This window comes from Falco biarmicus, chromosome 5 (assembly GCF_023638135.1).
Source record: "Falco biarmicus isolate bFalBia1 chromosome 5, bFalBia1.pri, whole genome shotgun sequence".
Taxonomy (NCBI): domain Eukaryota; kingdom Metazoa; phylum Chordata; class Aves; order Falconiformes; family Falconidae; genus Falco; species Falco biarmicus.
This window is the reverse complement of record NC_079292.1, coordinates 86,207,912-86,232,190: the sequence shown is the minus strand read 5'-3', so window position 1 is coordinate 86,232,190 and position 24,279 is coordinate 86,207,912. Positions and strand designations below refer to the sequence as shown.

The following is a 24,279-nucleotide window of genomic DNA, read 5'->3' as shown; positions in this document are numbered from 1 at the left end:
CCGCCGCCCCGCCCCCTCCCCGCCGCAGGTAGCTCGCGCCCCGCCCCCCCGGCGGAGCCCCGCCGCCATTGGCCGCCCGCGCCCCACGCGGCTCCCGGCCGCGGAGGGGTGCGGGGGGGGGGGGGGGGGGCGCGAGGGACACCCCCCCGCCCCGGGCCCGTCCACCTGACGGCGGAACAGCCCAATGCCCGCCCGGGGGGGGCGGGACTGCCCGTGACGCGGCGGCACCTGCCTTAAAGGGCCAGCGCAACAGGTGGCGCCGCGGGGTCCCGCCGCCCCCGGCCGCGGAGAGGTCCCCAGCCCGCCCCGCCTCCCCGCCGCGGGCGGGACGGAGGGGACGGAGCAGCGACACGCGTGGCCGCGCTGCGGCCCGGGACCCCGGCACCCCCCGGAGCTGCAGGCAGCGGGGCTCGGCTGTGTGACCGCGGGGAGCCCCCCCTGCGCCCCCAGGGACGGTGCCGCTTCCCTCGCTTTGCGTTATTTCCATCTTCAGTCCCTCAAGCTGCTTCGAAGCAGCGGGAAGGCAGGAAGGGGCCGCCCCGGCAGCGGGCACGGCGCCCCGGAGCTGCTGAGCAGCCCTCGCCGGAGGGAAAAGACCGAGGGCTGGAATTTCTCCGGGAGAGCTACAGCCATATGGCATAAGCAGGCTGCCAGAGCTGGCGGCACGCGGGAGAGGTAGCAGAGCTGTATGAACCATTTTCCTGTTTGCTTAATTAATCTTCAAAATATTCATCCTTAAAGATGGTGACTTGTTTTTACACGGTCTCCATGGCTAAAAAAAAAAAAAAACCAACCAAAAACACACACACAAACAAAAAACCACGCACCTAAAAATGCCGTGGCTGTGAAACCACTGCCTGTGCTTTCTCTCCACAGCACTCTTTGCTTGGTGGTAGTTTTGGAGGTTGACCTAAACGGCTGTGACCCTGCTCTGCTGAGGGTGCTCTCCCCTCCTCCAAAAGCCTGCAGCTCCCTTAACCCGCAGCACACACAGCCTGGGGTCCAAAAGCCCTGCGCTGCCGGCGAGCGAGACTCTGCAGGACACGGGGCTGGCAGGAGAGAGCACCACGCTACGGGAATGCAGAACCCAACTTACTTCTTCCAGAAACCTTTATTCTGTGCAGCTTTTCAGCCAAATGGTAAAGAGTCCGAAGGTGACAGTGACAATCCCTACCCCGCAAGTCCTCACACACAGAGCTGTTCTTCCGACTCCTTGAAGGAAGGCTGCTGTGGGTATTAACTCTCAGTCCTGCCGCTCTGTGTCCTGTTCAAGTGGTCAAAGCTTCTTTGGAGCATGGAAAGGGAGATCTTCAGCTGCCAAGATACAACCATCACACCCCACCCAATTACTTCAGTTAGTCTCCTGCATGGGTGAAGGACATCAGCAAAACAATGTCTCCCTCCTCCTTTTCTCTTAAGGGTTTCATGCAATTTCCTTCCCCGTTTCTATTAGCAGTTGCCTTCCTGTGCTGTGCTCTAACAGCTGTACTCCGGAGTTTGTAATTACCAACAGTCCAGTGTGATAAAGTCTTAACACCTCAGCAGACAACAGTGCAGAAGATAAGCCATCCCACTCATTTTTAGTCAGTTAAATGTTCATAGCAAATACTCTTAAGGAATACAGCAGCAAAGCATGAATTTTCTTTTAATACTTGGCCCTTTCCAGTGCATTTTGGTGCACAAAATGTTTAGATTGACAACCGTCAGAAAACCCAAGGTAACAGGCACTAAGATGTGTCATGACTTCCAGACACGTTATTATTTCCATGTGTTATTTGGGATGAAAAAGGTGACTGAATTCTCACTTTTTTTTTTTAAAGTTGTGGGGGTTTGGGTTTTTTGTGGTTTTTTCCCCACTCTGCGTGTTCAAAAAACAGTTTAACACTTCAGAATTAGTAATTGTTTGGGTAGTAAGCAGAGAAAATGAAAAGGGCATGGAAACCAGGAAATTCATTTCTACAGTGAAATTTTCAGCATTTGGAAGCTTTTTCAAGCTGTGATCAAAATGGTTAATAGATTAATAGCAATTTTGTGCGCAGAGACACCTCTGAACAAGGAATGTAAGAAATGGCTTCTTTTTCTACCCTCCTTTACTGTGTGGGAGAACACAGAGCAAAGTGGTGATGGATAGAGGTACATGTGAACTCCCCCACAGCTTTCCTAATCTAATAATTTCTTCTGTCACATTTTAAGATTTAATAAAAGAACTTAAAATCAGAACATTCATAGGTTATAAGTAAAAAAAAAGTATTTACTGTCCCTTCACTTACTGAGTGGAAATTTCAGCCTAGGGGTTTTCCAGTCCTGGATTCAGGATCAGAGAAACACAACAGTATTCAATCTTTTTTTTATATATATATATATATCATCTGTGGTATGAAGAGCCTGGAAGTGTAAGTTACTGAGGAGGATTAACTCCACAGCCATGGAACCTTTCAGAAACATATGGTCTGTAGAATTTATTTTTCACTGGAGCTTAGGTGGCCCATTGATGTCAAGGCTAAGTGAAGCTCTCACCAATATCTAGAAGAGTAGGGAGGAGCAAAAACCAGGATAAACCTGCATGAAGAAGCCTCATAATGACATGCGCAAACACTTAAAAAATTGTGGTTTGAGTCTTCTTAGAAGAGAGGATTTGTTTTGAATTACTCCAGTCTTAGCTTTGTCAAGATTCAGAACTGCATCAACATATGTACTTGACAGGTTTAAGAGAATTGACATGAGTATTTAAACTTAGTTAAAAAAAAACCAAACAAAACCACAACACACCACCACAACCCAAAACACCAGAAACATGAGCATTGCCTATGTGCCAAATTGAAGCCTAGGACAAAACAGGTTAAGGAGTCAAGAAAACTTTAGTTAGCACCAGAAGACACCAAACAAAAGCTATGATGGCATAAGGGAGAAAGAAAGCTTGAGTTGCTGAGTAAGAAGAATATCACCGAGAAAGACTGGCAGACCTACCTGCTCAAGCATTTCAATTGAGTCTCTTAAAACTCCCTTCACATGCTTAACCTGTTCCTTATCATACTGAGGGATCTCCTCTTTTGATACCATTTCTGGGGATATGCTGAAAGAGATGGAGATCACATTAGAAACATGAAACAAGCACCTCCATGCCTTTCTAAAAGCAACTGCTCTCTGCAACCATTGCTCTGCCACTGCTAAAAGCATCCTTTTCCAAAAGCCACATAAAAAGCTGCCTGCAGGTGAATTTTGATCCTCGCTGCCTTGAAGATACTGCCTCAGACCTTTGTAGACAACAGCCACCAACAACAAACGTACTTGCATTAAGTCTACAACGTAAGTTCTCACACTTCAGAAAGCAAGACCTTTCTTATGAAGAAAGTTACTCTAATCAGTTCTGAGATAATCTCTACGGAAGGTCACCACACCACTTCCATACTCAAGATCAGGTTATGGTTTTCAGACTTGTTGATCACATATTTGAGAGAGGAAGCAACATCTGAGCCTTTTTCACGTGTCTGAATACAAAAGGCACCCCCTAACACAAAAGTTTGAGGGGGAGAGGAGATTTAGCAGAAGAGTCACAGAAACAGGCTAAAAAAGCTAAATGAATTGTTAACATTACATTTGAGACCATGCTGGTTCACCCAAGATGAAGTGAACGCTTCGGTTCTGCGATCAGCACTACGATATTCACAGAAGATGAGTCACAGCAGGGTGATAATACGCAAGCTAAGGTTAACACTCCCAAAAAACAGCTTGTCAAAGGAGAAATTTATTTCTGCAAGATGTAGTCAGACATGTCACTGGATATCAGCACAGACCACAGAAAAGCAGCAAGCCGCAGCAGCTTTTGAAAACTTACCCTCAAGTTTGATTGTTTAAAATGCATTTCTTTAGATCAGATTCTCACATAAGCTGAGGAAGAAAGAAAGAAAGCAAAGTCTGTGAATTCAACTTACTTCAGAGAGCTTTCTTCCTGAAGCTGGACATGATAGAGAGACTGAGCTGCATGCTCTATCTTTGACAGTTTGAAAAACAGTGTTATATTCAGCAAGACCAAGAGCAGCAAACTGTAGAAAGAAGAGAACAAAAAAAATCAGGTCCTGTAACAGTTCCTGTTGCAATGATACAGAAACAATGTCTTGGCTAAAAACAGCTAAGGAAAGAGAAGCCTTCTGGGAGGAAAACACACCCCAAAGGTTTGTGGCTGTGCTATACTGAAAATAAACATCTATCCAGACAACTCTAAGCGTTAAGCTACGTAACAGCAACCAATAGGAATGACAACAGTGTCTCCTGTTGGAACTTTTAAAACTTGTGTTTTAATGCGTAAATTCTAGATATTTCTTTTCTAATAGGATCAGACCCAAGTAAATCTGCAAGGCAGACTAGCTTGGCAAGTCAGCATTTTCATTCTGTGTCACTTCACAAGTTAATCCATTCCCCTCCTATACCAGAGTGCTCCATTCAAATTAGGTTATTATGCTACATGCAACGTTAACATGCAAGGGAGGTACAGACAGACAAAGACAAGATGAGCTCGAGTCAAACCATATTTTAATGCAAGTGAGTACTTACAAGACACTCATTACTACAATGATGGTGGTGGTCCTACTTACAGCATCTCTTTTCCTTCCTATAGGGCATGGAAGAGAAGGAGGTTAAAAAGTACTGAAGCACATTTCTAAAGGATGCTTGCAGATACATGTCAGTCAGTGCCCAACATTTCACACAGAACAGCTCAACAGCTGCTGATGGGGAAAAAAAAACCAACTACCAGATCATGTGGGTGCACAGGATCATCTCCAACATTTGCAGAGGTGTTTTTGCAGTCATGTCAGATAAGTCAGCTGGACAGTCAGGCTCTTCCAGCAGGAGCAGGATTCTCCCTACCCCAGTACTTGGGGGGTGGGGGGGGGTGGGGGAGGGGAACAGCACTGGGGCATGTTCACATTAAACCTAGACAGCCTGAGAAGGTTACAGTCCATCCATTACCAACACTCATTCAGCACATACGCTGCTAGCCACACACAAGCAGAGACAGGCTGCAAAATGGCTCTCTTTTGCTTGCTCTTCTGCCCCTATTAGTCTTTCTGATAACTAGTGTCAAATGAGCTTCTCCTGTAACTTGTCCCATCCTTATTGGCTTGGTTTATATTTTGACCTGAAGACAAACTTTTGAAAGAGCACCTCCTAGTCATCAAGCAACAGAGATCAGACGCTACTGAGGCTGAGGAAGCGTGCGTGTCCTCTCCAGACTGAGCAGCGATCACCTACCACAGTGGGCAGGCTGACCTTTAAATGTAATTACCCGTTCCTCTCAAACAGTTCCTTACATTTGTGTTTCCTGCCCTGGGCAAAGGGCATACATGAACGCTATAGCGTATACCGAGACACACTCACCTGAAAACATGGAGCAGCAGTAGCAAAATTAAGCAATCGGGAAGTAATCTCAGTTAGGTAAACAGCCCATTACACATGCTGGTGATCCAGATGTTCTCTCGGTACTATACTCAGTGTTGCCTCCCACTTTAGGAAAGAGCACTTGCTCCTACTTCAGTGTGTACAATTCATCTTGTGGCATGAAACCCACCATTCTCTGCTACACGTTAGCACACAGATGTTCCTCATCTCTGTAGGTGTAGCTAATACTGTATATGCTAGTGACCAAGCCTGTCACACCTAGGGGCAGTGGAACTAAGAAATGCTTCAGTGACCCAAAAGTTACAGAAGCATAAAAAAACCCCAACAAGGAGATTAAAAGTCCAAGAGGTGAGTGACAAAGTTTAATCAACCCATGACTGGAACGTGCTGTTATTTGGAGAAATCAAGCCATTTTTCAGCAACCTTACAAAAGTCAGGTTAAATTTCTTTCTGATCCCATCTCATTTTCAATCCTGTGCAGGTACAGTGCAGCATTTTGGGTTTTAGTTGGTTTTTGTTTGTTTGTTTTAAAAACAGAAGGTGAGATTAGGTTTGATTTTATGATATACTCATCATAGAAGCAACTATGGATGCTCCAATTATTTTATGCAAGCTCAAACACACTAAAGCATCTGCTATCACACCAATTAGATAAAGGCAATGAGTGTAACATACATGCAAGTGTTACTCATGCACTACTTTAAGAGTTAAGCTTTCTTGAACACACCTTCTGAAAAGACTCGATATAAAGATTCCTACCTATTATGCTGCCCTGGGACTCCACTCCCATGTCACCAGAAGAGTGTTGGGAAGAACGTTTGGGAAGTGATTCTGCCAGACTCCGGTGTAAAGTGCGTCGTCTTCGTCTCAGGGCAACGAGTTTTCCAGAGTCTTCTATAGACTGGTTAATTGCATATTCCTCCATTAGGAGATCTGATTCTACAGCGGAAAAAATAAGGTTACCAAACTTTCAAAAGGAAAGCTGAAAAGCCTAGCACTGAAGACTTGAATTGAGAGATACGGAGGGTGGCAGTGAGAGGAGTAAGCACACCTTCTAGTAGATGTACTCCTTGACTTGCACTAGCTGTCCCATTTGCTAGAGGGCCCTTTGTATGCTTTTCAGATACAGTGTATATCCAGCCTATGCAGGATTGTTTAACGATACGTTAGGCAGCACTTCAAGACACCGTTAGACTGAGACTAGGAATTGTGTTAGACTGTGAGCCTGCAGCCACGGCTGGCCAGGCTGTTAACAGACACAGCCAGGGAGCCTGCCAAGTGCCACTGCTTCTCCTCTCATACCCACAATCAAGGAACTGCTTAAAGATAGGCACATGCAGCTGAGAGTAACAGCTTTCCCACTGCTCCTCCTGTTTCCTTCGGAAAGCAATTATGACAAAGTATACAAGAGCTCCTCATTAGCATGAAGCCACGAGGCTTCTTTTACACCCTGAAACTGGCAGATACACTGACGTCAGGAACGTCTGACTTCACGATTCCTTTGGTGTTGCCTCCTCTTCAAACCATCCTTTAAGGAATAGAGTTAGAGGCATGAAAACATACGTAGGAAACGTAACCTTCTTACTCCAGCACAAAGAAGAAAATGCCTCACCAAGTTGTTTGAAATTTTCCTGTATGCCTCCCCAGGTATTCTTCTCGATTACAGACTTGACAAGGCCCCAAGGCTGTTTTTTGTACTTCACTTCCGCAGAAACCCTAATAAACAGAATGCAAGAGTGAGTGTACTCTTCTAGGTAGCAGTGATAGCAGAAATCCCTCATTAGAAGGAGGCTTCTAGCTTACATCCATAAACTGAGATACCAGCTGGAACTGCCTTGGCTTTCCACCTGGGTAGCTCTTACGCTGAAGCAAGGCAAGAGACACACAGCAGCAAAGACAAAGTATCTAGCTAAAGCCTCAGCACATCAGAATGTCCAAATTATGGGAAACATTTTGGTGTTTTCCTTCACACTCAGACTAGCAGAGAATTTCTTTCCTCTGAAGTGTTCTCATTTTTAACATGTTTAAAATAAGCTTCAGGCTTTCAGATCAGAGTCCTGTTTTTTACTCTGTGTGTATACACAATGGATTACACAGGCATCGCAGTGGCAGCAGGTGAAATTCATTATCACCAATCACACATCAAGTGCTTAGATCCTACCCTGGGTAGACAGAAATTAAAACCTGTCTTCCTGTGAGCGTGACAGAGGGGAAGTGACATTCCTACCTCGTGTTCCCCAGGTCAAGGCTAATCAATAATGCTTCCAGAATAAAAATAAAATGGAGTAGAACCCTTCAGAGGGCTGCTTTAACAGCTGAATGAGTCCCAAAGCGTTTCATAAAGGACAAAAGGAGAGCCTGTGGTTTTGATTTAAGTCAAGAATGCTGACCATCCTAGAATACACTTTTTTCAGTGTTTTCAAATAATCATCCAAATCAGTAAGCCTGCTGTCTTTCTAGTCTAACCAAACAGCATCATTCAAATAGCTTCTGAGCCATTTTAAACACAGTACAAAGACAGCTGTAACACCATCATGCACCTTCTGTTCCATACATGCTTTATGCACCATACCGAAACCTAGGTTTTTGCTCTTACCCTAGGGTTACTATGTGTCTCACACAAAATATAGCTCTCAACAAGGAAGAACGACTCAAAAAAAAAAAATCATCCAGAACAGTTCTTCAAGGACCTTTCCCTTCCCTTCTCCCAGCAGAGAGGGAGTCTTCAGCACTTTTATAGCCTGAGATAAACCAGGATAAAATCCAGGCTTGCTTACCAAGCAAGCGTACCAATCCTGGGTACTGATGAAGTTTGAAATAAAAGGCCTTACTAAAGGGAGCACAAAACCTACCAAGGATTACAGTCAGAAAGTAACACAAATGCACTGAACATGGAACTTCATCACTTCAGGTGTTTTCAACAAGTGGGAAGGGAAAGGGAAGTGCCTTTTAAGACTCCCGTACCTAGGTAAAGTTTAATAATGGAGTCAAAATTTTCTCCAGTGCCCTCCCTGCAAAAGTAGGTACATTCCCTCTTCCCTGCACCTTCCTGTGAAATCATCCTCACCTGCAGGCCCTTAACAAGGGTATCTGGGAAATTGTTACAAAACATCTCAGGCAGTTCCAATTTATCCCACTCACCCAGCTGCACATGAAAATACAAGGTGGTCAGAGCCCACTTCAGTCTTGGACACAAGTTCTGTACCTCAGAGTCAACATAAAGAGTTCATTTATCGCTGCATTAATGAGACCCAAGCACAGCATACACATGATGAGATAAACCAAGCTTATTTTTCAGAAGAGATCCCCAACTTCAAGAGAAACTGACCTTCTCTACGCTGTTGGCAGATCTTTTGATAAGCACACTTCACCAACCCGTAACATACGTGCCTTGGCATCTCCCCTCCCACTGTGCACCAGTCAGGCTCACCGTAATCGACACTTGTGACTGGATGTGCGGCTGATGCAGTATCTGTTCACAGTGTAGAAGTAATCATGGTAGGGGACATCATGGGTCAGTACCTCAGCATCCACCTGATAAGACTGACCTTTCTGGCTCTGCTTATGCAGGATCTACCATAAAAAAAAATAAAAATGAGAAGGTATATTCATGGTATCTGGTTGCTTTTTTTGGGTCCCACTCCCCTCACCACCAACCCCCCACCTTTCTGCCTGAATTCCTTAGGCTAAATCAACTCCAGGTGAACTGGAGTAAGGAGAAAGCCCGAACAATCACAATAAAATGCAGTTAAGAACAGCAAGTGTAGATGGGGTGGGGAAAAAGAAGATGCCTCCCACTAGAGCCAACACAGGCAGCGGCAGTACTTCCCCAGTGCCATTTCAAGTACCAGATACAAGGCTGGCCACTGACTCCTGATCACAGCTCTTTTTAGAGACAGACCTGTAAGACCTTTCCCAAAGCAAAATTACAGAATGGTTGAGATTGGAAGGCACCTCTGGTGGTCGTCTTGTCCAAGAACCCTGCTCAAGGAGGGCCAACTAGAGCTGGTTGCCCAGGACCATGTCCAGGTGGCTTTCCAATACCTCTTAGGAAGGAGACACCACAACCTCTATGGACAACCTGTTCTGGTGCTCCATCACTCTCACAGTAAGAAGTGTTTCCTGACGTTCAGGGGTGCCACCTGTGTTTCAGTTTCTTCCCATCACCTCTGGTCCTGACACTGGGAACCACTGAAAGGTGTGGCCTTTGGCGGTGAAGGCCTGGCTCAGTCTTCTTTGCATTCTCCCTTCAGATACTATATATTGTAAGATCTCCCGCTGAGCCTTCTCCAGGCTGAAGAGTCCCAGCTCTCAGCCATTTCTCACACAAGATTCTCCAGTTCTGTAATCATCTTAGTGGTGTTTCACTAGACTCTTTCCACCTCTTTCTCTCATAGTGGGGAGCCCAGAAGTGGACACTGAAGGCCTTTCATTACATCTTTTCACCTCCCAGTTCACAAGAGATGTAAATATTTTTCCCCACAGGCTTTGTGGGATAAGTTTACAGGCATCTGTACGGTTAGAAAGCCTCTGATTTCATCAGCATTTGCACACTAATGGCGAGAGGGGCAGCAAGCTACCCTTAGAGATGCTACATTTAAACTGCAGATCCATATTCAGCTTCGTGAACCATAATCCATGGTCAGACCTCTGACAGACCGTAGGGCTGACCTCTCCCTCGCCTTAAAACGGCACCAGGCAGACACGTGCGTGCACACAGTACCTGCTTTTCAGTTGCAGTCGTGAACTTCCCACAAAGTGGATTGTTAATCGTTACAGTGTATGTCAAAGTCCTCAACTGATTGCCACTGGAATCTCTATTCCAAGGGGTTGATACAGCATCTGGATGAGAAATTATGCAAAGTCTCACATGCAGATTACCTGAAAGGCGTTACCTCTGCCCTTTCATATCTTAACAGTTTAAGAACAGTGGTGGTGAGAAAACCAACTCCAAATGGCTGTATTTTTTTTCAGAAAAAACAGAAAATAGTTCACTGATGAACAAAGGTGAGGCACTACATAGCTGAACCAGTCTACTGAAAGAGACTTGAGGGTGGGGAATAGAGTAAGCAATTATATGAAAATATGTAATTTCCCATCTGCTTAAACTTGAATAGATTCACTTAGCATTATCGAAAGCTTTTGCCACTGTGCCTTCCAAGCTGACACTGAATAAATATTACCCTTTTTGACTCAATTTTCTGTCCTTATGATCTCAGTGAATAAAATTTACTCATCCAGAAAATTAAAGCCTGTGAGTATCGTTTAGGATGCAATGATTTTGCCCATGTGCCAGCCACACAAATTTCACTGTTTCTGGGACACAATCAGAAATACCCCACAAAATGCACCAACTTAAAGGCCTACCCAAAATGCAGGTATTCAGGTGCGGTTTTGTAGTGCACTGAAATGAGGTTTTTACTCCAAAGTGTGACTGATCTACAGAAACAACAGGCTAGCTTTAAATATCCTCTCTCAGTGAAAATTTCAAGTTTCGAAATACTTTTAAAGCAAGGAGAAACTTAAAATTCAACTTAGCCCTATTTAATGTTTCCCAGAGGTTGAAATTTTCAAGGTAATTTGCAACACGGACAGAAGGGAGAAGAGTGTATTACCTACTATGCTCCTGGAATTGAGAAACCTCTGCATGAAGTGAGAATTGGTGAAAAGGATTTCAAACATCTTGTCTGCAGTGATGTGGAAAACTCTGTTTATAAAAAGTCTCCCATAGAGATCATTCTCAGGGACAGTCTCCTTCACTGCTAAGGAAAGGCAGAGAGATCAAGTTAGGAACAGAACAGTATTATGAAGAAGCTTTATAATATTCTAAGCTTTGTTACAACTCAAACGCTTCCCAAGCTTGCACCAGCATTCATTTCTCACTCTCGGAAACCCAGTAGTGATAGCAGCACATCATTTGGTAGGTAGGTTGTCTTCAGGAGCAAAGTCCAGAACTGATCTTCAAACACATTCCCCACCCTTCCCCCCCCATTTCCCTGTGCAAACATAAATTGGTAAATGAACATCACACAGTACCATCCCTTTAGTTTTGCCTTCAATTTTCTACTAATCTTACAGCAAACATTGGAGAAGGTAAGAAGTTACCACGATCTTCACTAATATGTATGCCTATTGTACAAAGGACATGCACAGAGCAAGCAGAACAGCAAAACCATAGCAGGTTTCTTATTGTGGCTAGTTTCAGAATTCTGCTTTTAACGTCTGTAATGCTGGCAGCGTCCATAGTCTATGAGGCCAGGTAAATTCCCAGACAGCTCCTCAAACTGCTCCTCCCTCTCCACCTATTTATAACAGGAACACAAGAGGTACCCTGCTCCATTTTACAGTCCTGAAAAATACACCAAGATGCTTAATCGCCGTTCCCCGTTTCAAAACCACCAAGCACCCAGTGGCATGCTGTAGCTGCAGCACTGATCCTTGCTATTTCTGCTTCTTGTTGGTTGCTGGCATGACTCAGCTTCGTGGTTGCCTCAGCCACTCTTCCAGGAGATAAGGGATAGAATTATAATCCTGGAGGGCAAGCAGTTTCTTCTGCCAACCCCAACTCCATCTGCTTACGCTTTAGAAACAAGTCCATCCTAAGCTATAATCGTCAAAAACCAAACACACACACCCTTCTCCTACACATTACTAACATGAAACAAGAAGCCTGAAAGTGAATCTTGCAGCAGAAGGCAGAAGTCAGGATGCCTAACCTTTCAACCGATGCAACTAAAATGCTCAGAGCTAGCAAAGGTTAGTGCCAGCCACCAGTGCAAAGGTAGCCTGCATATTAAGCTGTAGTTCACAAGCTGCCTATAGGCTAAGGTTACAGGACTTAAAACATTACTGCTTGGTGGCAGTCAGTATTGATAAATGCAAATGCAGCAACTAAACACCACAACAGTCCCCATCGAAACCTACTTCTGACTCCAAGCAGACTTCTGCCCTATTACTGCTTCTAGACTGCTAATAGTCCCTGTTATATATCTGCCTCCAAAAAATGTTCTCTTTGATCTAACCAGGTTTCTATATAGGACCCCAAAAGTGAAGCATGAGTGCCGTATTTTCATGCTTGCACAAGAGGTCGGCTTCCTTCCCACATCATGCTCTGCTTATGCAATTGCAAGTCTACACAATTGCAAGGTAGGACAAAAAGCAAGCACATGTTTTAAGAGGCCCATTTAACCAGACAATATGCAGTCAATACATGCTAGAATGCAGATTCTGCTGTGCTGAAACACTCTGTGGGAAGCCAGAAATTCAGCCTGGGTTTTCAGCTTATGATCACTCTACTTCCTCTCAGGGCTGAACCTAATTCCAGCAAAATGCAGTCTGACCTCAGCTAACAAGACACCAACATCACAGATTTCTCAGAGCGCACTCCTCACTTCCTCTTTCACCAAGAGACAGGAAGATTCAGATATTGATGCCGACATCCCCTTTGCCTGCTGACATCAGCTAACAGGCATGGAGTCAGATACCACGTCATTCAAACTTAGTTACTCTGAGCCTTACTCAGCTGAACCTTGACATGCCCAAGGCATCTGCTACCACTTAAAATAAATAAAATACAAAGGCCTGGATACATGATCAAGTAACTATGCATCAGATAAGTTTTGACAGCTATTTGTATATGTCTTAGCAAATACAAAATAATACAGGTTACTTTTGCCCCAGCGAGGCTTAGCTAAACAATACAAGTTATGTTCACCTGAAACGCCCAAGGACAGCTACTGTGTTTCTGCTGATGTGAGGTAATTTGGTAAGCCACAGCCACTTATGATATGCACAAAGCCCATGCACTATCACCTAAATGTGCAGACCTTGCTACCGACTTCAAGCATGAAGTCTGTCCTCCTTGTACTGAGTCTTAAGCAAGAGCATCCATGGGTCTATAGAAAATTTCCCATTAGAAATAGCGTAGGTAGATCAGCTATCTAGTCATGTCTCTAATAACAAAACGTCAATGAGAGTGCCAAGTGCATCAGAGTATCTACTAAGAAATACATTTTTACTCACCATCCCTCTCAGCTCTTGAAACAAAAAACAAATTTAAAATCACGTTACTGCATAAAGCAGTATTTTCAGAAAATCCAAGTTGAAACTGGGTTAATATATCAGGCCCCTCAGACACTTTAGATGCTAGGATTCAAACAGCTGTTTTCCAGAAAGCCTGGAAATCTTTCAGACAATAGGCCTGGAAGGTGCATGTATGTATGAAAGCTGCTTTGAGTTTCACATCTGTGGAAGCAAGTCACTGCACACATCAAGAGCTTGACAAGCTTCAAGTCACTTCCATCTGGGCTTCTCAGAATTTACCTGTAGAAATCCTAGATGAAGCAGCGAGCAGAAACAGTAGCATAGCAAAGAATAAGCGTACAGTTTACATGCTTGCATTTTGAACAGAAAGCTTTAACCAATTGTCTCTGCTACAAACGAACAGGCATGTTTGTCTGTTGTTTTTGTTTGGTTTAACTCGCACAGGTAAGCCTACCTGCCTTTTATTATCTCGATACTAGAACAACATCAAGCATTTTACCTAGGACTAGCTTAGAAATACTGTTTATGAAGAAAAGCTTCGTGCAGGTACCTAGATATCAGTTTAACTCCTTAACTTTTAATGCTGTTCCAACTCAGCACTATGAAATCATCAGCCACTAACTCTCTTAGCCTGAATATATGTATAGATGAATTGGAGCTATTGTCTGATAAGAGAACATGAGATTATTCAGACTTCAGGTTAGGATCCCCAGGGAGCCAAAAATCCAGAAGTAAGCATATTACCCAGAGTATCCTGGTTCAGCCTGAAGACAGCAAGTCTGTTCCCTCCCCCACCATTGCCTTGCACTTCATAAGGTCATTTTCATCGCTGCAAGGCAAGCTATGAAATAATGTTTGACTATAATACCATTATACAGCAGTGATTGCAGAGGTTTGAAAACATCTGCAGTGTAAGAGACAGAAAACTGGAGGAGGGGAAAGGGGGCAGGAAAGAAATTGTTTTTAAAATTCCCATTAACAACTAACAGCTTGAAGCTAAATGCACACCACAAACAAATTAAAGCTGAACTGATAAGAGCAGAGGCTATCAAACAAATTAATAAGATGGCTGATTTTTCCACTCCACAGAGTAGAGGGAGGATCAGGAGGGGGGAAAAAACCCATGTATGTATGCAAATCCACTGCTGAGGACTTCTGTGCCACCAGGGATGGGGAAAAACTGCACACTACATGAAGAATATGCAGGTAAGGAGCCTTTAACCTGATACACCTGAAATCAAGTCAATAAAGCCAATTCCTAGAGCGAGCATGTTCCAGAAACCACTTAAAGGCTGCATCAGCAACATTAACCATTATCAAAGCACTCCTGTACTTTAAAAGTATAAAATTAACTTGAGGAGGTAACCAAGTAAGTACTGTCACGATACTAGCTTTTTCTAGTTCACAAGATACAAAAAAACCAAACGCACGATAAATTCCCAAATTTTATGCCTTTAGGTAACTCAAACATACATCCTCCAAACCCCAAAACAACAAATAAACTGTACTTACACAGTCAACAAAACATGTGCATTCAATATTTTGATTACAATGCCAACAAGATAACAGGGCTACTCTGCCTCACATACATTGTATGGACAAAATTTCATAACTTAAGGGGGCAAAACTCCACCAAAACAGAGCTGAAGTAATTTCAACCATCCTGCATTTCAAACATTTTCTGCCTCTTATATCCCATCCCCACCTGCAAGGAAAGTCAAGCCACTACTGTACCCATCTCACAGCACTACAGTGCAGGCAGTTATGCTCTCCTGCAGACCACACATTTAAGGTAATTAGTACAAATAGAAACAATACAGTATGTCTGTCAAGTTATGCAAGATCAGGAATTTAGGATATTCCCATACAGAGTAAAGCTTTTAACAGAAAAGACTTTGCCAATTTCCTGCTCGCACCTTTCTTTGAATTATTTTATGCTGCTGAACATTGTCACTGCAAACAAACAAAAAAAACCACAAAACACAAACCCACAACAAATCCTACATACAAGTCTCATTTAAGGAAATTCAGAATCTCCTGGCTCTATTTTGCAAATAGATATTCTGTGTTTGAACTAAAATTTGTTTCCTAAAATCTAGAATCAAGACCGCAAATACTAATTCTTAGCTTAGCCAAAAGTTTGTCGTGGCTCGAGATTTATACTCCAATTTATGAAACCAAACCAAAGCATCCAGATGCAGATCAACAGGCCAATGGTGCACAGTGAGACACACACACCCATCCCCCCAAGTAAGCAATGTGAGAATTGCTTAGGGCAAGGGAACTAGTGTTGCTATGGCTCTGGCATTCCAGCTTTCCGTGTGTCAGGTGGACCTGGAGTTGGAGAACAGTCTTGAGCTCGCCCCTCACCTTATTTGCCAGGACACCTCCATGGGCAGCCTGAGTACAAGCCAGAGGACACAAGAGAAATTAATCGCATGGGTAAACCTTTGCCATGTAGGTAAGCTAGTTTCTTTTGCATGAAGGAATTCACCTTGTAAGAGTATGGGGCAACTGCAATGGAAAACAGACAGAGAAACAGAAGAAAAAAATTCTAAGCATGAAGAAGGGAATCAGAGACAAAAGATTAATGTTGTGAGACTAGAAAATCCTGCTCTGAATAAAAAAAAGACTAGTCTTGGGGGAGGGAGGATAAGTAAGAAAAGTAGCATGCAGTTGGTTCTCTTTTTATTAAAGAAGCATCTCCAGTTCAATATGCTTTATTTACTCAACATCACCAATGCAGGGATGATGGAGTATTTACTACTATTGTTTTGGCAAACAGCAGCATGAAAGACACCAGGACTGTTTTCGGTTTCACTGGAGACCTTTGCCATAAAATCCAGGACAGAAGAGATATGTTACTTAAGAGGACAGGAAAACTACAAGATACCCAAAACATCCAAAGGCCAAAACTTTCTGCTGCTCTAAAAGACATACCTGTAATGAAGTAAACAATTAATTTGTGAAGCTTGTTAAGTGTGTAGGAGTATGGCATGAAGAGCAGCCTGTTCAAGTAGGTATGTTCACAAAAATGATACAACCTGACATGCATTGAGTCAAATCTGAACTCAAGCGAACACAGAAGCAGTTTGGGTGAGCAAAAGGCAAGTTAATTGCATATAAAGTACGTGAGCAGGCAACAAACACAACTTGCAGGCAGCCAATCCAATCCATGACTTTGTAAAGCTTTCCTGGACACCTCAGCGATCCCAACACAATGACACCTTCAAGCAACTTCAGCTGCTAACTCTGAAAGGATGAGATGTAAAATTTCTCAGCTACATTAAGAACTGGCCTCAATTAACTGAGCTGTTCTGGTCCTGCCAAGAGGTGATGAGGGTAAGTTATCTCCTTGTGTATGAAAGGAACATTCAGCTGCCATTGAGCACACTGTGACTGTTGAGCTTTTCTGCCTTTCATTTGCACATCACCATACAACTTTGGAACCAATCCTGGTTGTGCACACTTGATGTTAAAAGCATTTATAGAGTCCAAAATTGGGATATTTAACAGAACATTCACCACAGCTTCAGTGAACTGTTTGAACAACTATGGCCCTTTGGCACAGAAAAGTTCGCCACAGTAAATTAAAAGTTCACCTTAGAGAGCGAGAACTTGTCAGAGGCTACTGTGGGACCACATAACAAGCACCCACAGACCTCAGCACGAGTCTCACTGTCATCCAGCCTGGGTAGGAGGCACACTCCGGCTTTTACTGTCTCCCCAGAACACAGCAAAAATGTTTATACCAAAACCCCTCTGAGACATACAGCTATGCTTTTCTCTCCTACAGTGAGAAGAGGAAAGAAAGCACCTAACAGCCAAGTTACAATCTCTACACTACTGTGGCATCCAAGCTTCTTCTCATCTTGTACCGGGTAACAAGGTATGAGTTATGAGGATGGTGTATTAGGATCCATTAAGATACTAACTCTGGTGGCACACAGTGTAATCTGCTCCAAGGTACATGTTGAGATTATTCATCTTTAGACCAGACTCAGAATACGCATAATACTCTCCTGAACACTGGGAAGTTGTCTTGCCTGAACTTTCAGCGAGTTCCTCAGTTTACTCCTTCAACAACAATGAAGCCCATATGACTTAAAGTAGAAGTGTAAAGGAGGAGGTGGGGGGAATCTTTCAGAAACTGAAGAACAATCTGAAATGTTTCCTCTCAGTTCCCAAGACATGAAAACAAAGAAATATTTGAAATGCCTGAGAAAGCACTGAAAGTGAACAAATGCCACCATGTTGTCAAGAAACTTTTTTTTTTTAGTTTAAGCTGTTAGCAACTCTACCCACCGAAAGAAGAAAAAGCAAAACCACAATTTGTTTTCATTCTAAATACCCTCAACAGAACTTTTTTCGTCCTCAGAAACTAAGATACAAAGATACTTTTGCTGCAATTCTGTGAAACAAATGAGCAAACAAGTTTCATAACATCAGAAAGTTCTCTAACTTGCTCCACAAGTGAGGTGGAACACCAGAGTCAGGTTGTCTTCAGCTCCCAATTGTTATTTACCTTCTTCACTATCTGAGGCACTGCTCTTCTCTGTAAGATTTTCATTCTCATTGAGGTCCAAGGACTTTTCTAAAGACCTGCTCCTAAGTAGCTTAACAGGTTTTCTTTCTGAAGATAGAAGAGGGCTCTTTATTTGCTTCTCACTTGTGGACTCCTCCACCTGAAACAACCAAGAGGAAAAAAAAAACAAACACAAACCTAAACAACAAAGCATCAGTAATCACTTTAAGTAATACTTAAAAGAAAAAGAGACACAGAAAGAGTTACTTTCAAAGAAAGCCATATAAAGGAAGCCACAAGTTCTACCTGCTGAATTACCAGGCAAGCACTAATTTCTCCCCTGTTCCCCTACCCCAGCCAGCATCCCTTCCTCTTTATTTCAAACTTTCACTTTACCCTGGTGACAAGGGGCAGACTTACTTATCTGTTCTGATACCAAGAGCTGCATTAAAGGGGACAGTTTACTCCCTATCCAGACCCTCTGCACCCATCTGCACTGTTTGGTCCCCTTCCCTGCATCAACACTAGCATTTATAAATTTGTTAACCTAACATTTACTTTTCATTCATCAGGTTAGTGTTTTCCTGCCAGTTCAGCAAGGGGTCCAACAATCTTGAGGGGAAGCACAATGAAACAGGCACGGTCTCCCTTTCTCAGCAAGATCAGACCATCCCAATTACCTGTTTGAAATATGTTCTTATTTTGGAGGCCTCCATTATCTTTTGACCAAAAAAAGAGTTTTAAAACACTGTCTAGAGCCATCCTACCTGTAAAATGTCAGTTCTCTGAAACAAACCAATGGAGTATCGTTTGCTACCTCCAATATGTAGAGCAGGATATCCCCCAAAACATCAGTCACTGAATCAATGATGCAGCTCTTAACCCTCAACTATAATAACTGGCAGCTAAGCTTCCATGCCATTGCATACTTCAAGTAGTAACTTTTAGTGGAATTGTAAGCACGAGGTTCATACATCTCCAAATGCCACCCAAAACGCTCAGCTACTAGCTTTGAACCACAGTTCTCATTCTAAACTTCTCAAAGTTCCCGTTGCCTCCACTGGAACAGCTGGGATCAACAGCCCCTCATATGCAGTAGCACACAGACTGTAATAAATAAGATCATTCCTCCTCAACTGAGTAATTCCAATTCATCTGCAACACCATCATCCCCTAAAGATTATTCAGCACTGACTCAGAAATGCAAGAGCATCCCCTACTTGAACAGCCATCAAGAACTTCCTGTACTTGGCTTTTTTCAAAGTAAAGACCGTCTACTTTTTCACAGACTGAGGGCCATTAGCAGAAGGTGGGTGGCTGGAAAACAGATACAGGCATGAATTTGACTGCAGTATAAGCAGGCAAAAATAACTCCCTCAAAGTCAAAAAAAAAAAAAAAAGAAAAAAGACTGCATCAGAAAAGCAGATCAATTAACAAATACTGCTACTGAAAGGAGCTACCATACCTGAAGTTATACTCAAGTCACTCAACAGGAACTAGGACTGAACCCACATATCCATGTCAAAATACTCTACCAATACAGCTGGAAGTCAGAAAGGAGCTAGTTGTGGTAAAACAGTCTGAAAATTGACAGACAGATCCAGCACAAATCCAAGGAACTCTTGTAGCATTTTGATGGCGATTAGGGATGTGGTGAACAAGTGGGGCTCCCACCAGCAGCAGAAGAGCAGCCGACTACGCCACGAGCAGAGCAGGAAAGTCAGGCTCAAGTCTGAAGACAAGAGCAACAGCTCTTATAAAAAAGCCGTTCATGCTGTCAGGGAAGAGGAGATTCATGCTGAGGCTTTTGGAATAACTGATCAACTCAAACAGCTTTCTTCGGGTTCTTGGGGGGTTGTTGGGTTTTTTTGGGGTGGTGGTTTGTGGGGTTTTGGGGTGTGGTTTTTCTTTTTTAACACACTAAAGGGCAATGATTTTAAGATTGTCAGCTGGAATTAAAGATACATAATTTCTTCCTCATACACATTTCTCTCCTAAGCCAGTCCAGTACTGCTATGTTCTTTGCCAAGGCTCTTCTGTTTTTAACCTATGAAGAGCAGGCTCTGGGACTGGAAGAACTCCCTACAACTGGTAGAGGGAAGAAGATGGTTGAAAATACAAGCAACAAGGTGGTTCCCACAGCGAGATGAACTGCACTTAAGAGAAGGAGATAAGCTACAACTGGTATTATGCACTAGATTTTCTTCAATCCACTATGGGCAGCTATTGACAATACTTTTCCCAAAACAGGTCAAGTACTATGGCCAACCCCCCCACTAGTTCAGATCTTCCTCTGAAGAGCACTCTGGGACTTACGTTGCCCATCAGAGCTGTAAAAGAGATGTTGAGCTTGTTTCCTTCCAGTCTTTGGAAGATGATTAACTGTGTTTTGTGTCATCAGTGCAATAGTTTTTGATAAATGCATCCTAAGCACTGCTGCCTCCTCCTATTGCCCCTGTGCTTCTACAAAATATGCTGTAATCCTGGGGCTGTGGAGAATGTTGACATTCTTGAGAAACACCAAGTGACACATATAGCTGAACAAAATCACTATGTATTTTAGTTATACTGAAACAGTAAGCTAAACAGTTTAGTTACACATTTATCAAGGCTGCACTTTTAGACTGTAATTACAGGGCTTTTTAAAGGCAGTTTATTCAAGGGAAAATCCTAGCGTTTTCCCCTGCATACAGACCAAATCCCCATGCATTACTGCTCAGCAACATGCCCAATTAGATTTAGCACCTGCAAGAGACACCTCTGGGTGTGGCATCCAACAGGTAAACAACACACTTCTTTCCCAGGCAGAGCAATTATTTTTAGATGGCTCGTTCTTGTGCAAGTAAGACTTAAAAGGCCAAATCAAAGCTACCTGGGTAGATTTTTAGTTATCCTGAAGAGCCCAAATTCCAGCAGCATCTGCAGTCCTCCCAGACCTCCCTTACAGCTCTCCAAAAATCTTGGTTTATACTGCCAGGATTTCCACAAGGGATACCCATCACCCAATTAACTAAGCTTTTAACATCTGACAAATACCAGTATTTTTTGCTGGATATGAGTCTCTACCCACTAACTTAGATTTCAGCAAAACTATTTAAAGCCTGCTTAACCTCCAGATCAGTTTTAGCAAGTGACAAAAGCCAGCAGCTGTATATGGTAGTAAAAACTATTACAATCATCTCCTTTCTTCCCTCCCCAAATTTTCCAAAGCAGAAAGAGCAATTAGGTACCCAGGCCTAGTGAAGTTTATAGGAAATGCTTTGGTGCTCTATTTGCTTTTTCAAGATTTTTCCCCTGGGGTATCTATTAACCAAGAGAAAAAAAAAATGCCTATAACCTTTCAGGACTACAGCTACGTACAGGAGTCCCAGCAACTGTGCACCGCAGATACCGCTGCTAAGGTGCTTGCCCTTCCAAACAGCCAAATACATTCATGATTTCATACAACCATGAGTGAAGCACTCTGCCTTGTTCAGTTGCATTAACCTAAGGCATTAAGGGGAAACTCGTCTTTATTACATCAAGCACGGGGTTTTTTTTTCCCCCTTCCTTCTGAAACACTGCCACAAATTTCAATAAGAAGAGATTTCATATTCACAACAGACTAATTGACCTTTGAAGGCAAGGATAACACAGCGTAACTACCCTCTAATAAACCTCAGGTATACAGGAGGCAGAAGTATAAGAGGAGATATTTGTTAAATGACAAACAGCACAAGCATAAAAATGTGGATGTGAAGAGCAGCATTACTTTCATAAAGCACTTGTGTAAAAATGCACATGGTCCCTAGGAAGGTAGAGAAAAACACAATTTTGTTTTTAAACAAAAGGAAAAAAAAAAAAAAAAAAGAAAAGAGAGACCAGGGCATAAGCCTCAGCGTTCTAGCCAGGTTATACAGTGAATTAGCAACAGGACATTGCTGAAACTCAAAACAACAATATTCTCTTATACAGAATTTTGTTCATTTCTAAATTAGAGAAATATTCCTGAAACCTGAAGATACTCATATTAAATTTCTCATGTGAAAAACCTCTTAGACTATCATGAATTCTCAAAGGCTTCTTTAGAAGTTACAATCCCCATGCATCCCATGCTCACAGGTATACAAGTTAAGCATGTATGTTTATCAGTTACAGATAGCAAGAAAGGCTGTGTCAGCACTTACTCCTGGCAACGCATGTCTGTTCAGCGACTCTCCTTCTGTTTGAAGCGTGGGTTCCTGAACTAAACCAATCATTTTGGGTAGCTTTTCATCCCTTTCTCCAGAGTCATCACAAATGCTGGATCTGTCCAAAGCAAAATGGAAGACACCTTTGGAGATACAAGTGCTGAGAAATCCGAGAAAGCTTCTCATGTGATTTTTGCATTAAAAACAATGGCTATTCAGCTAATATTAAAAACTTCCAACTCATTCTCCCACATCCAGCTCATTAATCTCTCAAGACATTTTCGTCACCCTAGCCACCTCTGAAGAAGGTTCAGTTTCTGACCATGAGGTTAGTAAAGCCAAGCACTGGTGAATCAGAGAGAAAGTAAATGTTGTGGGAAAATAAAAAACAGAAATAGCTTAGAACAAATTTGGAAAGAAAATGTTTTAAGAAACCTTGGAGACAAGAGGTTTTTTCCTGCATCCCTTATTTTAAAGTTACCGAGTAGTGCATTTTTTTTTTTACAGGGGGGAAAAAGCCCCACCCAGGAAATATTTAATAGGACATCTTTTGAAGCTTGCAGTGAGCTTTTTTTTCCCCTAACAAACATACTCTGATAACACAGGATTGAAAACAGACATGTTACATTGTTCAGTTTTATAGGGCCATACTTATTTACATAGAGATACAAAAATTAAAGCCCTGTTATTAGATTGGCACTGACAGTTCATAAGTTAGTTCACGTTTGTTTCAAGAAATATTAAGGCACTGTTCAAAAAAAAATACATATACAATTATATTACGCCAACTTCCCAATTCAAGCCAAGGACAATATTAAAATAAGCTAAAGACCTCAGACATCAGGATGGCCATGCAAAACGAGTGTTTCGGTCTCCATAGAGAGAAAAAAAATGTCTGAACATAATACATAGCAACATTCCATTCAGCCTTTCCATATTGTTGAAGGGCATACAGATCCTGCCTAGATCGCAACCTTTTCTCATGATGGTATTTAAGCTACCCTGCTGATATCCCCAAGCAGACCTAGGAAGACCTTGTTCTTCCTATCTCCCTCCCCTAAGGGGCCTCAGCTGTGCTCCTACTATTTTAGACAACGAGCACAATTAAGCTTTTATGCATTCTCAGTTATTGCAGTTTCGTTCTCTGCATCCTTTTACTACAGGCTTAGCCTTACCAGAAAGGTTACAGCAGCACTTTGGAAAAAGAATTTCTAAGAAAGAGGACACTGCTTCTCCCCAAGTATTTCATTAAGCTTTAGAGCCTCTCCTCACCGAGACTGCCCGTTGTCCTCAGATGACGAGTGGAAGCTCTCCATCTCCTCACTGTTCAGGCCCAGCTCAGAGCCATAGCTCTGGTGCACCAGCTGCCAGAATTCCTGCTTGGTCAGCCTCTGGAAGAAAGCAAGCTAGTCAAGAACTACGGTATGGGACAGTAAGGCACAGGAGGTGAAACAGTAAGAAGTTTGAATTACGCCACAGCCTTTAACCTCGATTCTGACAAGGTCTGAAAGCATTTAAGTATCACATTTCAAGATTGGATTTCAGCATTTTGGGGAACTGTACTCCCGTCTACTCCATATTCCCAACCCATCACTGTTCAAGCAGTAACACCAGACAAGAAAAATCATTATTTCAAGAAAACACACACTTGTAGCCACTACTTGCTTCTTCACGTCACCCATGTTTTCACAGATATCTTCAAGGTAGCACAGCCTCTTGAATTTCACTCGATATGGCACAAGACCAGTAACTTAGTAGACAGCCAGGGACTCCCTCTTTGATCTTGGACAAACTGCTTAATAGATACATGCCTGCTTCCTCAGGATGCTCAGAGTGCTTTACAAATGGTGAGAGGCTAGCGTTTCAGTCACTAGAGACAGCGGTGTCTAGGTCAGCCAAGTGTTCGCTTTGCCAAGGGTGGGACAGGAGGTCCTCGCTTTGGAACACCACCAGAACCCCATTTATGAAAAAATAGTTGGTTTTGCTATTACCTTGGCTCACTGCTAGCTACTCTTCTCCTTCTTTAGAATCTCTCTGCCCTGCTCCATGATTTCCCACAGCTACTGTGATAAATTTAAGTTCTCTCAGATCGTCAGGAAAGTCAGGAAGTGAAAGGAGTATGACAAACTTCTATTAGCAAAGTA

The 24,279-nt window shown here is 42.9% G+C and overlaps 1 protein-coding gene across 5 annotated transcripts in view; it reads right to left on the bottom strand.

Moving 5' to 3' along the window:
• Window positions 1–1,092: 1,092 nt before the first annotated feature.
• The window catches only part of GRAMD1C (GRAM domain containing 1C), a 53,612-nt gene continuing 30,425 nt past the window's right edge, over window positions 1,093–24,279 (bottom strand). For 4 of the 5 annotated variants that reach the window (XM_056342192.1, XM_056342190.1, XM_056342194.1 and 1 more), the window contains exons 7-18: window positions 23,408–23,526; window positions 22,133–22,253; window positions 17,966–18,125; window positions 11,013–11,159; window positions 10,121–10,239; window positions 8,828–8,970; window positions 7,010–7,113; window positions 6,157–6,336; window positions 4,552–4,609; window positions 3,933–4,043; window positions 2,968–3,073; window positions 1,093–1,314 (exon numbers count right to left, since the gene is read on the bottom strand). In XM_056342192.1, the coding sequence (XP_056198167.1) occupies window positions 1,237–1,314; window positions 2,968–3,073; window positions 3,933–4,043; window positions 4,552–4,609; window positions 6,157–6,336; window positions 7,010–7,113; window positions 8,828–8,970; window positions 10,121–10,239; window positions 11,013–11,159; window positions 17,966–18,125; window positions 22,133–22,253; window positions 23,408–23,526 (1,446 nt within the window). In that variant the 3' untranslated portion in view covers window positions 1,093–1,236. The remainder of the gene's footprint in view (window positions 1,315–2,967; window positions 3,074–3,932; window positions 4,044–4,551; window positions 4,610–6,156; window positions 6,337–7,009; window positions 7,114–8,827; window positions 8,971–10,120; window positions 10,240–11,012; window positions 11,160–17,965; window positions 18,126–22,132; window positions 22,254–23,407; window positions 23,527–24,279) is intronic. The other variant, XM_056342191.1, reaches the window with a different exon arrangement.